This window comes from Lycorma delicatula, chromosome 7, assembly GCF_047948215.1.
Source record: "Lycorma delicatula isolate Av1 chromosome 7, ASM4794821v1, whole genome shotgun sequence".
NCBI classification, from domain to species: domain Eukaryota; kingdom Metazoa; phylum Arthropoda; class Insecta; order Hemiptera; family Fulgoridae; genus Lycorma; species Lycorma delicatula.
The window spans coordinates 90,226,432-90,245,110 of record NC_134461.1 but is presented as its reverse complement, the minus strand read 5'-3'; the positions used below and the strand labels follow the sequence as shown (position 1 = coordinate 90,245,110).

Here is an 18,679-nt window from a genome sequence, read left to right as displayed (position 1 = left end):
TTTCCTATTTGTATGTTTGCTTTAAATGTGTGTGTACAAAATTGAAAGAAATGAACGTGCTCATGTATTTACCATGAGCACGTTCACACGATTTGGTTGTTAACTGTATATGGTAAAATCAACGTATATGGTGGAATTAACATTTAGCTTCGTCACCAGAAATCATCCATCTATGTGATTCCTGATTATAATTGTCTGTTTTGTGCTCTGTCATGTCGTGTATGGAACAGACAAAATGGAGTGTGGAGTTTATTGTTAAATATGTTAGCTAGAATTGGAATTGCTTATACATACAAGTAATTTGACTGGTGACAGTGCTATGCTAATGATTTGGAATTAAGTGCTGAAATGTCCAGACCTAATTGCAATTATAATAACATGTAAGTTAAAACCACATGCAATTTAATGGTTGTCAAGGAACTGTTCCTCGTTGAGTCTCAATTATTCCATAATAAAGTGTTTTTATTATTTTTATAATAGTGGGTAAGCTATTAAAAGGCTCCATTTCACCTGTGTTAACTGGTGAATTTTTTGAGATAAATGAGACAAACTGAACTATCCAATAAAACAGGGTCACTAACCAAGTAGCACTGCTTTAAAAATATAAAGGTTTTTACAAATTGAAAAGAAATTTATATACCATTATAAATAAGCAAATATAATTTGTAAAAATTAAAAAATAATTGTAGATTATATATGAATATTTAAAGTGTAGAAAATCCACTTGAATGATAACTTATCAAGTTTCTTTAACTGTTTCGTATTACATGTTAGTAGTAAGAAATTATAATACTTAAGATTTAATAAAAGATTACTGTGATATTAAAACATATCATCATGGCTTTGGCTCCTAGAAAGGATTTGACATCTTTTCATTCTTTTCATTTTCTTTGGTAAAATATTTGTACATTGTATGAATCTTAATGTTAAGAAAAAATTAACTAATTGGTTATTAATGAGAAAAGCATAAATCTTGAACATTTATTTATAATATTTTTTTTGTTTTAGTCATATTTTATTCTTCATGTACACAGTAATTTTTATAAATTTACTTTGTAAATAAATTTATCTTGTCACAGAGTGTCAAGTGTCAAATCTGTACAAATTTGTGATGTCTGTACAACTGCATATTACTACTGAAAGGGTTAAATAATATTCTATGAAATGCATTTTAAAATGTATCAGAATTAGATAATTTATCAGAACTTAAAAAACTCAGTTGTTTCATTCCCAGTGATAAGATTCAGATCATAATTATGGTTTTATTTTTCTTTTTGGTAGTTGTTTTCAGTTATTAAAGCTGTTTATTCAGACATTTTCAATGAAAACATTTTGAAATAATTGCATAGCTTGTAGAGCTGTTTACTAGCTAGAGTAAGGTTAAATGAATAAATTTATTCATACCTTTGTATAGATAACACTTGTTAGAACTGAATGAGTATGCTAAAAAACTTGTAAACTTTTTTATATTAATTTTTTTCTTTTTTATGTATTCATTTTACATCTTTTTTTTGTGTTCTTATTTTATTACTCTGATGATATTAAACAATTTTTGCATGAATTGTTTTGCATAATATTTGATTATATTTTATACTGTGTTGAAATACTTTCAGAAAATTAATAAGACCGTATCAGATGTTGTTCTTCATGATATTGAATCATACATTACAGAGTGTGATACCTCAACTGGTTCAATTCCTACAGCTGTTTTATTGATGGGTAGGTAAAAAACAAACTGTTATTTATTGATTTATTTATCATTACAGTTTACCATCTGAAAAAATCAGAACTTGTTGAGCAAATAAATTGACCTAATACATTATATTTACCTATTTTATTTATGGGATTTTGCATGCTCAGTTTCTAAGATAACATTTAGTAAATTAATGATTGAAAATATAACTGTAAAAATTATACACACCATTGCGTTACTGGTAAAACAGTAGGCTTGTTCCCAGAAGAAAGTTTTATGTTTGTATTTAATAAAATAAAATAAAAATATTTTTTTCATATTTTATAAATAAAGTTATTTATGGTATGTTATGAAAACATTTTTGAGAAAGTCTGGTTATTCAGTATTTGTGGTATAAGTCAACAAACAGTTAGGTAATTTTAAAATTTCTAAGTATTACTGAAGTTAAATCATGTAGGTTACTAAGATGCTGTCTGAAGGACTTTATAACATAAAGGGGACTCACAGCTGATCTTTTAACTAAATCTTTTAACTTGTTTGTCTGTTCTTGTTATACTATGGAGGGCATCTGAAATGTGATGCTCACTGGAATGAATGGTGAGCATAATTTCACTCAAAGCAACAGCTACTGTCATCATATAGTTTCTTTCCCTTATTACTATCATTCCAAAACTTGTTGATTAATGCCTTCTCATTTTCTGTTGGTTGTCATTGCTATGGAGGTATTCAATTTTAATTCAACAAATGATCAGTGCGTCACTATTTTTGATTTTGATGATATTTGGTATATAATAACTATCTACATTGTAGTGGCCAAAAATATTTTCTAATATTTAAAAAAAAAATCTTTTCTTGAGTAATAGACTATATTTTAAATTGCCAACAAGTAAAAACAGCATCACCTTATTCGTATCGAACTTAATTCACTCTTTACTGTCCTCTCCGCAGAATTTTCTTGCTGACTAACATCTCGTACTCTCATCTTGCAGACTCACACCTTGCACAACTCTCCTTGCAGACTGATGTTGTAACATCTCGCTGAATTGGTTTGCAGAACTCCGCTAAACTCACACAGCTACCATCATGCAGCCTCTCCTCGCAGAACTGACATTGTAACATCAGTTCTGCGAGTTCTGGTCTGCAGGACCAGACCCAACTTGAAGCATGAGAAAGATCAGCTGAGGCTTTTGTGTCCATGAATCCCATAACCAGGTCTGGTAGCTTTTCTCACGGTAGGAACAGGTGTTTATTGTGTGTCAGCAGGCAGTATAACAAAAAGCGATCTAGCATTCAAATCTGTATAAAAGTAACTGACATTACTAGGACTTGAACGCTGGAACTCTCGACTTCCAAATCAGCTGATTTGGAAAGACGTGTTCACCACTAGACCAACCCAGTGGGTTATTCTGGATAACCTGCGAGGTGTTGGCCAAACTTGTGTAACTGTTTCCAGAAATTAAAATAAACAAAAAAAAAAATGTGGGCAAATACCGTATCTTGGTTTATTTTCCCTCTATCCATCATTACATATTTTTCAATTAAAATTTACAATTTAAGAACAGATTAAGATATTTTAACAAAATTTGATGTAAATTTTCCTGAGTACATTTACACCAAATGTTACTGATAACATCTACAAAAAAATAAGTTAGGGAATTTTACCTTTGAAATTCCAAATTGGTGCCCATTAAAATTTTTTAATTATTAATAGATTTGCAAATAGTGGTTTTATCAAATTGTTTTTAAAGAAAAAAAATTTAAGCCTTTTATTATGAACAAAATGATACCTTATTTCTTCAAATGAGTTTATAGACAGCTGAGATATATCTGAAATGATTAAAGTGGATCACAAAGATTATGCAGTTTGACATTTTTATACCTGTTTTCACACTTTTTTATTTTCCCTCATATATGATAAAGTAAATTTTCGAAAACTAATGATATTAATAGATAATCTCTTAATTCTATTGTAGTGTATTTCTATTAAGTTCTTGTTTGTTATTTGTTTATTCTAAAAAGGGTTTTATTATTTTTTTTACTAATATGATATTTTTGGAGTGACTCAATCATCCTGTTTGTATACCAATTACATTGTACATCACACATTATTCATTTAATCACACATTATTACACATTTACACCTTCATATAATTTCTCTTTTTAAGTTAAAATTATGAATAAAATGTGTTTTATTTTCTGTTTAGAATGAGATTTTTAAATATTTATTGCTAATAGAATAAAAAATTTAATCTGTTAGACCTTGATGAAAAATCGATGACACTCAATCTGCCTCATGTACTCAGTGTGAATATCAGTAGAATTTTCTCTCTCTTTCTCTCTCTCTCTCTCTCTCTCTACCCTTCATGTTATTTGTATTTTTCCTAATATCATGAATAAAATATCTAGTGTAAAAGATATGTTATTTAAAAAAATGCATAAGGAAAATATATTTGAAGTTTGCAGCATTGTTATGCTTGTATTATTATTATAGAAATGTTTATTTAATCAGTGAATTTTATTACATAAATTTTAATAATGATTTTCTAGGAGTAATTTCTGAAAGTTGTGTAGACAAACTGCGTAATACAATTATGAAAAAAGATTACTTTGCCTTCCTCACTGTAATTTTATTATAATTCTGTGTTTAGTTGATAGAAGTAACCTATAATGATTTTCAAATTTAACTATTGTTTAAATTTGTACCAGCACATAAGTGCCACAGCCTGTATGTTGTCTTAAAAAGTTACTTAATCTTACGTTAAGTAGATCATAAATGATGCTCAATTACTATTCTTAACATTTTGAATGTTACTGTAAATAATCGCTTGTAAGGAAAAATTAAAATAATTGTGTAAATATCAGAACTTATTAAATAAAATCGTTGAATATGATAAGTTGCACATTTTTTTGTAGTTTAAAATTGTCTAAAAATTATTAATATGCTACATCTACCATTTTATAAAGATAAAAACATATGTTAGTCAACATTTTGTATAATTAATTTTTAACAACACTAGAGACTTTGAAAATTAAAATATTGCAATGAATCAATTTTGACACTTTTTAAAAAAAAGGTTTTTATATGTGATTTTTTTTTATCATTTGAGATAGATAATAGTTGAATAAATATGGTTTTATCAAAATAACATTTTAACAGAGCAAACTAAGCTTTGAATAAAGGGGCAAGATCTGAATTATTTAAATTGTCTGCATTAAAAAAAAAGAAAAAAGTTGATGAAATTATTTTCTATATTACTTACTTATCCTCTCAGTTAGTGACAGCTTATTTTATGAAAGAATCAGACTGATTTTTACAAACTTTTCCATATATACACCACATACTTTAGATTTGCTGACAAACAGTATGTTTTTAAAAATATAATTTTGGATCCCATTTAGTAAAACTGCAGTCAGACATTTTTGGCAGAAAAGGTATTAAAGTACTTGCTAATTAGATTTTTTCTGTTATGAAAACACCATTGACCAACATTTAAGTTTTTTTTTTTTTTGGGGGGGGGGGTTATGTTTCTTGTCACTTCACTTTTTTCTTTTGTCTTATTACTCTGCAGAATGTATACTGAATTTTTTAATTTTTTTTTTTAGGTGTAAACTTGCCAGATCATAATGCTCTTTTAACATCTCTTGCATTAGAATTACAGTTACAAAATAACCATGTTGCCTTATTACAGTCTGAGAATTGTAACAGTGTTAAAAACATTATAGAACAAACGGTTGCCCAATTTCTTAAGGGTACAAAAATTCAAGATGAAGAAGAAATGGTATATTTTCATATCTTTTTAAGTATTCTGTATTAATTTTAGTATATTTTTATGTCTTTTGGCCAAATGTTACAATAATTTAGCTTCACTGTATCATCTAGTCTACCTTACCTTTTAACTGATATTGAGATAGAGAAGAGTACAATAAAGTTGTATAATTATTGCTGACCTCTGTGGCAGAATGGTCTACCTTTCATGTACAGGTTCTGGATTTTAATTCTGACCAGGCTTGGCATTTTTCATGTTACAGATTTTTGTTATTCCAGAAATAAATATCAGTTCAATTATGTACTGATTTTTCAAAACTATCATTCCCTTTCTGGTAAGTGTTCAATTTAATGTTATTATTGTTCTTAAACTAATATTTAGATTCTTCTTCTCATGAAGAAGGAAATATGGTGATGTTTTCTGTATATTTTAAATAAATTGTTTATTCTGATAGTCAACTTTTTAAGAAAGTTTTTAAAAGGTTCATTTATTTCTTCCATGAGTTCAGTACTTTATTACTGGAATATTTTAAGAAATGTTATAGGATCTATTGTTAAGAAAATTATTATAGTTTAAGAAAATCATGTTATAGAATCCTTTAATTATATCAGAATTTGCAGATCATGGAGTATAATCTCATGGGACACTGCTTACTTTTATTTTTGTTATTTATGTTCAATTTTATTTTTGAAATTAAAAATCACTGATTGAGTAGAAAAAAATAAATGAACTGTTATTTAGTTTAAAATAGCAAAGAATTATTCAAAACAGTTTAAAATCTATAAAAACATGCGTATTTCTGTCTTAAAAGAAACTGGTAATTGTCAACATCAGCAGCTATAAAAGAATTGGAAAAAAATAATTAAATATAAAAATGAAAACAATTAGGAAATATTCAGAGAAAAATTATATTTATAACTAAACCCTCAAACCTAAAACCTCAAACTAAAAAAAAGTGCTTTTTACTGTGAAGAATCAGTCTTAAACTGAAAGGAGAAGGTAATTTACAATAAAATTTATATCACCAAAATACCACATGGATTAGCCATTAGAAAACCAAACTTTAGTTTTAATTAAAAATCGATGTAAAATGTTATGAACAAGACTGCTTAAGTTCATTCAATATTAACAAAAAAACAAAGTATTATGTTATTCTGACTTAAAATTCTTAGACCTAGGCCTTAAAAATTTTTACCTATCTCAATCCAAGCCCAATTATAAAAGTTTTTTTAATGAAAATAATTGCAGTATTAATGTGCAAATTAAGAAAAAATCAACCCAGAAAATGATCTAAGGATTGAAAGGATCCTCTTAATTTGTGAGTTATGTACAGTAATTGCAATTGCTGGTTTATTTATTAATATTGAATAAAATATAATGATTAAAATAAAAATATAATTACTAAGTTTTCATTATATAAAAAAATATTTATAGGATATGATTGTTATATAAACTACTACATCTTTTAATAATATTTATTATTAATTTTCTTTTCTGCATTGTGGGTGAAATTAACTATGAATTTAGTTGGCAAATTCATTTGGCCAAATTCCAAAAATTCATTTGAACTTATATTGCAACTTTTACTTAAAACAGTTGAAAATTTTTTAATCATGATATGGATCAACAATTTATAATTTTAATGATCAAATCTAATATAACAGAAATAAAAATTTTTCTGTGTAATGTGTTTCTGAAATGAGAATAAAATTTAAAAAAATGGTAAGGTTTCCTAGTAATTAAAATAAAACAATTTATTTTAAAAATATAGAGGCTATCCCAAAACTGATTCCCTGATTGGCTGTTGAAAATAAAGCACTTAACGCATGTTACTATGATAACAACCAGCTATGTATAATTCCATTACACACCCATTGTCCATCCATTCTATTTATTGCTGGTAAAGCAGTGGTTGCCAAACATGAAATCCCTGTTGCTTCTACCAAGTATGAGGTGTGGCATGGTTTGATTGTTTTTTGTTAGGGATGGCTATGATACCAGTGAGATTCATTCACAAATGTCTCATGTTTATTTTGATAAGACTGTAAATAATAGAACTGTGAAAGATCAGTGCTAGAAATTTGGAGAAGATACACAGATATGTACAACAAGAGGAAAATTCAAGCAGGTGATGTCGAGCTGAAAAGTGATTCCTACAATATTTAAAACAAAGAAATTTTAGTCATACAATTCATGGAACTTAGGAATTTAAATGTACTTATTTTGAAATGTTTTTGTAATAAAGTCTTTTTGGCCATCTTCACTTAAACCTGAACATGGAGCTTAATGTTTAATGTACCTCTGTGAAGATGAAGATGTAGCTAACGATCCAGTGCTTCAAAACCAATTATGAGCTAAAGGATGGAGGAGATCTCCATGAATATCTGCTAAGGATGTACTGGTGCATTATTTGGTTGAATATGGGTGTTACTATGCAGAGAAGTAACTGAGGAAAGAAATAAAACCTACTCTTATTTTCATTGTCTTGTTCTTACCAGCCAGTTGGAAGTCAATTTTGGAATAGCTTACATATGTGTACTCCTGTGAGTGTGTATATATATATATGTGTGTCTGAGAATTTTTTTTTTTTAGATGGATTTTGATTATGATAGCAGTGATTCTGATGAAGAAAAAACAAACATAAAAAGATCAGATTGCAGTCTACCTCATTTATTACTGTGGTATAATGAAAACAAAAAGAATGAAAAAGAAAACTCATCACATTGTTCCAAACTTGTTATTATTTTAAAGGATTTTGAAGGATTTTCTTCTGTTGTCTTAGAAGATTTCATTCTTATTCTTAGGTAAATATTAACTGATACATGCATTTATATTTATTACTTCCGATTGTAGTAATAGTTTTATTTAATTCCACTTATCAATAACAAATATTCTCTGATGATACTGTAATTTTATATCTCATCTAACATTGTTCCTATGATTCTTGGATAAGAACAGATAGATATTTATCATGTGAGGTATTTTTTGGGAAAAGATGAACAGGATGATGAGTGTGATAGATAAATTTGAGTATTCAGTGGTGGTGTTCTTTCATTTCAGTCAATATGTTTACTTATATTCAAAAGCTTCCCAACTGTTCATTTCCAATACAACATGTCTTCAAGGATTTCCTCTTTAATCCTGTCATATCATCTTATCCCAGATTATTTTTCCTCATTGCAAGCAGCTTTCAATCCAGGAACAATAATTAAGATGAAAATTTTGGTATATATGTCGATGAATATTTAATAAAATATTAAAGCAAGAATTCTTATTTACAGAATTGAGCAGAAACAATGATTATTTTTTAAAAATGTTACTTTTTATTAATTAATGCAATTGCTGTCCTTATTTGCATTGGATTTATATTGAGTAGAAAATTAGATGCTTTGAAAAGTTATTAAATGGTCTCCATTACATTGCATTCACTGCTGGACATGACTTTTGAAGCAACATTATTGTAGCATTTTCTTTTGGATCTTTTCATGTATTTTGAATTGAGTTATTCAGTGTGGCAGTTTCATAATGAGTGCATACAAGAACTAAGGAAACCAACAGAAGAAAAGTCTGGAGATGAAATGTCAAGGGAACAAGATGATCACTTCAAATTTCCAAATCATGAAGTAATATATCCTTTAACAAAGATATTCACAGCAGTCATCTTTTTTGTACCATAGTCCTGTTTTTCTGTATCCATAAGCTCTCTTGATTAGATTTACCATTAGTTAATAAGATTAAGTAATTACTTCACATAATTGTATTGTGTTTAGCATTTATTTTTAACTGTATTTTCACAATGATTTCAAAAGAAATAAGGTCCAGATTTTGACTCATTATACATAATACTGATAAATAATGCCAGATAGATAGCCTAGTTTGTGGATGAAGTACACTGGAATTTTCATTTCCTAAGCAATAGTAATAATTTCTGTATCACATCATCAAGATATAATTTATTAAACATTACAGGGTCACTGACATTTAATTTAATAATGCAGTTTTCATTTCTTTGTTGTTTATACCTATGTGTCGGTGACTGTACTATTAAAGTTTTGTAAGAATAGAGACTTAACTTCTAAAATAGCTGTATGAAGGATAAGGTTGTTGGGCTAAACCTGATGAAATAGAAGAACATTAACATGGAAACAGTTATTAACTAGTTCATATCAGCAAAATGCATTATAATGGATATCTTTGGCGTTTGTGATTGCATTTAATTCTTGCATGATATTTTTCCTGTGTAGATAGATCTTATACCTTATGAATCGGTCTGCATAACTTGATGGTTTAATGCCCATTAGAGAATCTCCTTGAAACTCTGATACCCGCATAAGCATAGTGTTGTGAGATAGATATTCTACTGATTAAAACTTTCAGAGTTGCTGTCACAGACTGTGACAGCAACAGAATGTAACAAGAAATTAAATAATTAGCCGTTATACTATGTTCATGCATCTGTCCACAGTTCCATGATAATCTAAACTTAAAGACAGGCATCCTGTAGCATCATAGGAGGGAAGATTTATTGTCAAAAATTTCCATTTCAAAAAAGTGAAATGTGATTGTTCAATCTGCAGATTACAGAAAAAGTAGGACAATCACCAGTTTATTTGGCTGGCACCTCAACCATGTTTTAGGATATCTAAAATTCTTAAAAAATAGTGTCTCTTGTATAATGCCCAAGCAGAAAAGAAGTGAGTGGTTTATTACTACCTCCCCTTTGCAATGCTGACAGACTAGTGTAGTAAGTAGGTGAATTTACATGGTAAGAAGAGATCGAGGAGATAAGGAATGGTAAAGTGAGAGGTGAAACAAAGGAAAGGGGCAATTAACTTGCTACAAGATGTTTGTAAACTCATGGTGTGGTTACAAGTTGTGTTAGAACAACATAACAGAAATTTCTGATTCTGCGATCAAACTATTGAATTAAAAAAAAAGAAGTTAACCGTGTTTCCACTGTATTAGTATAAAATTTTGTTGTTTAAATAAAATTTACACCTATGTATAAGTTAATTTGAAGATAAAATTATTTTAATACTAAATATATTATTTTCAGGCCGTGGCCCATCAGCATTCTCCATGAAATAACAGTCACTCATAAAATTACTTGAAAAATATTTTTATTTTTAAAATAACAGTATTGTTCATTACTCACTCATTTGTTTAAAATTTTTATTCCTTGTAGTTGGTTCTAAGTTTAATTAATTATTTTATAAATTTATTATCCACTCCAATGCTTGCTGTCAATTCATCTTGTTTAAAATTAGTATACTGGTTATTAATATTTTTGTATCTATGCTTATTTATATTACAGTATTTTTTTGGTTTTTAGATTTTATATAGTTTATTTCTTTTATTTAATTTTATCCCTGAATCTTATCTCTTTTCAATCAACTGATAATATGAATATAAGTATTATTATTCTACTTGGGTTAATATTACCTTTATAATAGATGATGAGGCTCTTTAAATATATACATAATTTAGAATATATTAATATAATTAGTTACATTGCTTGTTTAGTTTGAAAATAAAATTTTTTTTAAAAAATTGAACAACTTCAAAAAAAGATTTTTTAAAAATTGCACTGAAAAGGTGCACCCTCAATATTTTTTCGGCTGCACCCTCAATATAATTTTTGAAACCCAATTTAAATTTTACAGTTTTAAATTAATTATAAGCCCTTGTGATACAGATTACAAAATTTCATTGCATGAGATAAAGCTTATGATATTTGTTTGAATTTGATGCCGACTTCAAAGAATAAGTTTCAAAGGTTGTATTGAGGAAGTAGTAGAGAAATTATTTTTTTCCTTTCAGTATTAGTTTTAAAAAAATAGTTTTATTTTATTTATTTTTTTTAAATACGTTCAATTTAAAAAAAAATATATTTTACTCTTTAGTTTTCTAACTTTGTAGAAGTTGAAATACATGCAGGCCTGCAAAACAGACTGCTCGTAAGATAAAAAAAAATGTTGTTGTAAAACAAAACAAGATTGCTATTCGCCCATTACTTTTTTTCCATTGGTTTAATACAATTAAGTAATGAAATGGGACTACTGCAATTGACTCATCAATCGTTTAAAAAAAGAATCATCAAAATCTGAGCTTCTGACCAAAAGTTATGTCTGGAAAAATATTAAAAAAAAATTATATACAGTATGAATTTAAGAAACTTTTGTATTGCTTCAGAAATAAAATGTATACTAGCAATAAAGTGTATTCTATTTATTATTTATTGTAATATTTATGTCAAACCACTAAAATGTCTTTGAACTGTTTTAAAATCTATTAAAATTTATTGATACATTCTGTAATATATAATTATATATTATTTTGATGTCATATAGTTTTATCAATTATATGTATAATTCTCTTCATTTACTTCAGAAGTGCAAGTTGCATGTTAAAGAGCACCCTTAAAATAGATAAAATTTAATCTTACCTCAATTTAAAAAAAAAATAGGCTTTTGCTGTTTTTCTGGGAATCTTACATCATTTATATATTATTCTTATCATATTGTATTATCTTATTTTATTATATATTTCAAAAATTCTTGTTTCCTACACAATTTTTTAATGTCTATAGAAAGTGTTTAAAAGGTTTGTTTGAGAGCAAGTATATGTAGTATATGGCGGAAAAGTTTTTTAACCACTTTTTTTCTATTGACCCAATATCATTTAACAGTAGAATGAGACCATAAGGGGTCATCCTCAAACATTTTTTAAAAAAATGTTTTTTCGGTTTAGTGCAGTCATTGAAAAGTTATGGAAGGATAAAAAAGAAATCTGACAACAAAGTTGTAATATTTTCCTGGCATTGGTTATTTGTTCTTATATAGCAGAAAAACAATTATATATGAAAAATTACTTAAGATTCCTTTTTTTGGAAGTGGAGGTGAACTATGATAAAATCTTATTTTAATATTATTACTAAAAGTTTATTATGTAAACTTATAATACCATTTGAGATTTAAATCCAAAAAAGTTTTGAAAGATAAAAAAAAATTGATCTTTTTTATCTTTGATCAGCTCCCCCACCCTGAATATTGTACCAAAGTATTTTTTGGATCGCTTGCAGCACTACTATGCCTAGGAAGACTTAAAAAAAACTTTTTTTAAATATGCAATTAATAAAAAGATATCTTTTTTATATTTGGGAAAGGGGATTTTATAGCAAACATTTTTAAAAAGTGGCAAGATAAGCATGCACACATGTACTGAACTTAATATAAAATGGGGTTATGTGTGCAAATGTTTGAGAAAATCGACCCACAAACCCCCTCTGGAGATATTGACCCCAAAATTTTACCAACAAATTATCCCTTATACAGGAGTATCTGTACAAAATTTCATAAAAATCTGTTTATCCAGTCAAAATTGATTAAGCTTCAAACGTGGCAAAGCATGTACATATTTATGAACATTGCCCCCCATTTTTTTTTGTTTTTCAGGATTCCTGGGTCATGAAATGTTGAGAAATGAAAAAACCCATACCCCATTTTTTGATTGATTACCATACTTTCCTTCTTGCAGCATAGCTCTGGAGAGCTATGATGCCAGGAAAGTAAAACATGCTTACAGTACAAATTAAGAACTTCCCCCTTTTCATACAAGGAAGCATTGTAATCATGAAAAATTTCGGTTTTCAGATTTCAACAGAAATATCCATTTTGACCATCCCTGAATTCATTTTGACAAGTTTCGGCTTGACATTTGTATGTACATATGTATCTCAAATAACTTAAAAACAATTAGCCATAGAATGTTGAAATTTTAGATTTAGGACCGTTGTAACATCTATTTGTTCCCTTACCTTTTGATTGCAATCAACTGGACCAAAAGTGTCCAAAAAAAGTCCAAGACACAAAAAATTTGGATTTCAGATTTTTTCTTAACTGCAGTAATAAGCCCTCACTGAGAGCTTTTCAACAATATATCATAAGTGGTACTTATTTTCATTGGTTCCAGGGTTATAGCCAAATAAAATTTTAATTAATGAAATAATTGGATCTTACAAGGGAAGGCACATCAGTTGGAATCAGACTTCACCTCCTTTTCATTTTTAAAAAATTTTTCTTTTTAATTTAAGTATATTGATTTATAATTATTAACCAGTGATTGTAAAAAACGTTTTACAATAAATAATAATTCAATAATAACAATGAAAAAAAAAATCAGAAGTTGTTACCGAAATAAAATTTTATGTACTTTTAAAAATGTGTATATGTAATTTAATAGACGTACAAGGCAGTCATGTGGTGTTCAATCAGATTTTTTGAAGTTGCTAAGAAATACTTAAGTAACTATTTAGTTTAATTTTTATTTAATTATTCTAAAATTTCAAGTTATTTTATACTCATAAAAAGTTATTTTTGTTTAGGAATTATGAATTTATAGAATTAATATAATGTATTTATTTTTTGCTTTAATTGCAGCCAGTATTCAAAAAGTCTTCCAATAGTACTTGTAATGGGAGTTGCAACTACTGTGAGTGCTGTACACAGAACATTACCACACAATGTTAATTCTCAACTTAATATGCGTTTATTTCAGTCTAAGCCTTCAGTATATTTTCTTAACAACACATTGGATAATGTAAATTGAATTGATATTATTTTAATAGCTATAGAATAAGTTATTCCATCTGACAGGTATCATTGTTACAGGCCAAATTATATGATAGCCTTTTTTAAAGCTGCAATAACCAGGTTCAAATTCAATTAATAGTTAGGTTTTTAAATTAAATTTGATTGTTAATATTATCAGTGTAAACTGACCGTTTAGCTTTATGTAGTAGTTGTTGTGTCTATTGATTCTCCTGAGAATAGACAGGAAGAATTTTTTAATTAAAATTGAGCTTCTTCATTCTTTTTTATTCTCCAAGTACATGTTTGGACATGTATTTGCAGAGTATTCTTGGGAATAAATCATTTGTTTTTATTTTATCTCATTAGAAATTTTACTGAATATTTTATAAGAAACAAATTGTGAATATATTTTAAATTCATACATGTACACATGCACTGTATTATGTATATATGGGTTCTTTTTGGAGGCAATACCATATATATATATTTACTAGCATCCCTGTCGCCGCTTCACTCGCTAAATATGTTTGCTTGCCTTTCCCGTTGCAGTCAATTTTTTTTTTATTTTATGTTTTTTAGTTAAGTAACCCAGAGGTTGGTGCAGCCAGTCGTGTCACATATACAGTAATAATGGCAGGGGCTCTGTTGGTAGAGTCATTGTCGCACTTCTTAAAAAATTAAAATCCGAACACGGTTTTTAGATATTTTGTCGCAGATGTTCATCATTGTTCTTGAGATTCTTGTCTACGAATTTCTGCGGTTCTGATTTGTTGAGCTGCGTTCTTGTTGCAATTTGTTCTTCCGATTCATGAGCTTTCTTAACACGCATGCGTCGTGCATCTTTGCTACACGCATTGTTAAGGTTAGATTTTTTCACAGCATTATACTGAAATTGAAAAAAAAATGATAATATTTATTATTTAAATAAATAAATTAGATCAAAATTAATGAATGAATTAATTAACAATTAACAGATTAAAAAGTCAAAATAAAATACAAAAAATAAAAAATAAAAAGCGAGCAAGAAATACTTTGAGGTGGTATGAAGATTAATATACAAAAAAGTTATCTATAAAGTTTTATGTTATTATTTTTCTGTTATAAATTATAATAATATCCAAACAATACATTGTACAATTATAACATAATACACAGTATAATTATAAAAATCATTCACAAAAAATTAATATAATACGGTTATGTCGTGAACATAAACAAATATGACGTGGAATAGAATGTATTATCTAGAAATCGAAACAACACCATCTACCGGATGTCTACACAACCTAGATGTCAAACGATGTTAGAGAGTTGTATCGATGAATTAACTTACACCGCCATCTGTTAGGAATTCATAGAACTAACCAATAAATACACACTATTGTCGTATAATAAACATTTAATTTGCAATAACAAAAATTGAGATAAAAACTATCCTATCTTTTAAGTTGGACCAAATTACAGATAGTTACGAGATTTGATCAAAATCGGTTCAGTAGTTTCGGAGTTTATCCCAAATATACATCATGACATGAGATTTTTAAATATATATAGATATATATGAAAATATGAAAAATAAACCACCAAAATACAGTAATAAGTTAAAATTATCATATTAATTTCCAGTAACTGCTTTTTACGGTATCCCACATCTTCAGTTGGTATTAAATTCTATATTTAATACATTAAAACATATTCTTTTAAAGATTTCTGCTTTTTTTTCAAGATTATGATGTTTTCTTAATGTAGTTTTAAAGATTAAATTATTCCAGCACTGGAGAACAGAATTGCATGTATGCTTATAATATTCTAAAATTTCACAATAGAAATCATTACAAGCTTGAAAAAAAGACAAATAATTTAAAGAGGATGTTTTAATAAATATGGATTTATAGTTAAAAATATACACAATTTTAATTTTTCTCAAAAAATCTCTATTTATTCATCAATATTGATTTTGTCACCTTCAACATGCTCTTTTTCAGATATAATACATTTGTACCAGCGCTTTTTCCAATCTTTGAAGCACTCCTGGAATGCCATTTGCAGTATGGCATTTAGCTCCTTCAGTAATTTTGTCTTTATCTTTTCAGTGGGGGTATAACATCGTCTTTCATGGTTCTTTTCAGCTCGGGGAATAGAAAGATGTCACTGGGGACCATGTCTGGTGTATGCAGAGGCTGAGACATCACAACAGTGATATTTTTGGCCAAAAATTCACGAAGGCAAGCATTGAAATATGCAGGTGCATTATCATGCAATTCCATTGAATTTTTTCACCACAAATGTGGACGCTTTCTTCGGATTGCTTCTAGCAAACAGTATAGAACTTCTAGGTAGTAATCCTTATTGACACTCTGATAGTGATTTGGCAATTGTCCATTATCATTTTCTTCACTTTTTCAATGTTGTCATCGCTTTTTGATATTTTGGGATGGCCAGGGTGCCCATCATCTTCAATGTCTTCACGGTCCTTTTGGAAATGTTTGTTTTATTCATAGAAGAATTGCCAAAAGGAACATTCAACATTTCTAATGTGGTGCTGCCCTTTATTCCATTCTTAAAGCAAAATTTAATACAAATTCTTTGTTCAATTTTTTCCATAAGTTAAAAATCACCAACCATACCAAATCACATATAACCTTTTCGACAGCCAACATTAAACTAAGTGTGCAATAAGGCCAAGTATCCAATATGGCAAACAATGTAAACATATGTTAGGGACAGCTGACCAACACAACAAAAAAATAAATTGTGACAATTGGACTTATACAATTTGGGAAATTTAAAAATTCCGCTACTTTTTTTTATCAAACCTCATATATAAGTGTACACCATGTATACATTTTTTTATCAGATAAGATCATAACTCTATACCAGATTTTCTACTAGTAGACAAAATTAGCATTTTCATGGGTGGTCTAAATCAAAAAATAATTTATATATAATATAAGAATGTAACTAAGCATAACAGAGATAGAAAGAGATAGAAAAGAGAAATTTGTTTCCATTGTGATAAGTTGTCCTACCACTGAGCTTGTTACTGGTAAGCAGCAGTTCTAGAATAATAAGACTAAGCACTCCTTCAGTATTTGCCATCTAATTAATATAATTACTGTGTCTATAATAGAAGAATATACTAAGATAAAACAAACTATATCAGGTCACTGACTCTCTCTCTCTCTTTCTTTCTTTCTTTATTTTCCTCAATCTGTGTTGGTAATATGTAAACAGGCAACTCTTTCATTAGAAATATCAATCGTTTTTTTTTGCTTAAATAAGACTAGTGCTATCTATGATAAATTTTCAACAGTAATTTTATATTTATATATTTAAAAAGAAAATCATATAAATAGAAATTTATAGATTCATTTATTCATTATCTTAACCTTCTATTGGAGGAGAAATTTGCTCCAATTTGTCAACAAATCGTGTTAAGATTTTGAGGAATAGAAAATTTAAATTATTCTTTCTGCAATCTCTTTTAATATTTTACTTGTTCAAGTGCTTTGATATTATATTTTTAAAACAATATAGTAAAACTTAATATATCCAGATCAAGCAGGATTTGCAGTAATTTTGGTTCAAGGATTTTGTTAATCTAAAAATGAGTATAATGTAATTATAATAAAATAATATTTGTACATTAGAAGTAATACAGTTATATTTATATTAAATTTATTTATCAATATATTATCATGTAATATAAATTCACTCATATTGTTTTTTTTTTTTTACTTTTTATGATGAACCTTTTTTTTAAAGAAACATTATATATATATATATATATATATATATATATATATATAGTACACATGTAAAAGAAATGATAGCTAAATAGGCAATATATTTGAATCTTTGTAAAACATTGAAATTATTGGATTCAATATTAATATTTTAGCTGGAATAAACAGTTAATAATTTAATGTATATTTACATACTATTAATGTATATTTTTTTAAATTAATTAAACAGTTTAAAAGCCATATCATTTCACTGTTTACAGCTATTAAATTCTGTTACATTAATATCTCCTGTCAGGTGTTGCTGCTGGTTTAGTTCGCTGAACTTTCAGAACATGCTATCTGCCTCAATGCAGTTATCAGATGCATGTAACGTGCCTTATTGGTATGTTTGACGTGTTCTTGCTAGGCTATTATTATTATTATTCATGCTCCTGCTAGGTCCTTCTAAAATTATTTTTCCTCCTTTGCATCGCTTCTCTTTGACATATACTTGTACAAATATGAAAATGCTAACTGCTAGGCTTTTTGGTGCATTACGATGGCTTAATTGCATTTTGTGCTGATATGTCATTAATTGTGGTTTGATAAACTTATAAGTGGAGCTTATTATCTTAAGTGTGGCTTGACTTCACGTTTTGTAAATTTCTTCAAAGGATAGTGGCAACAGCTACTTCCTTTATTTTGCACTTGTAGGTACACTTCCTGTAACCATTTCTATCCATTTACAATGCTTTACTTTACAAAGGATCCATATGTTTTATAACTTGATTGCTAAGTTGTTCTTAATCAGTTGATATTTTAATTTGTTTAGAAAATGTTTATGGGTTTTATTATAAATGTTGTTTAAAGAAATTTTATACATTTAATAATAACTTGCGTGCT

The 18,679-nt window shown here is 27.8% G+C and overlaps 1 protein-coding gene across 4 annotated transcripts in view; it reads left to right on the top strand.

The window, feature by feature from the left end:
- Positions 1–18,679, top strand: part of Orc3 (origin recognition complex subunit 3) — a 62,555-nt gene that overhangs the window by 4,011 nt on the left and 39,865 nt on the right. For all 4 annotated transcript variants that reach the window (XM_075371090.1, XM_075371089.1, XM_075371088.1 and 1 more), the window contains exons 3-6: positions 1,614–1,719; positions 5,297–5,472; positions 8,053–8,264; positions 13,899–14,058. In XM_075371090.1, the coding sequence (XP_075227205.1) occupies positions 1,614–1,719; positions 5,297–5,472; positions 8,053–8,264; positions 13,899–14,058 (654 nt within the window). The remainder of the gene's footprint in view (positions 1–1,613; positions 1,720–5,296; positions 5,473–8,052; positions 8,265–13,898; positions 14,059–18,679) is intronic.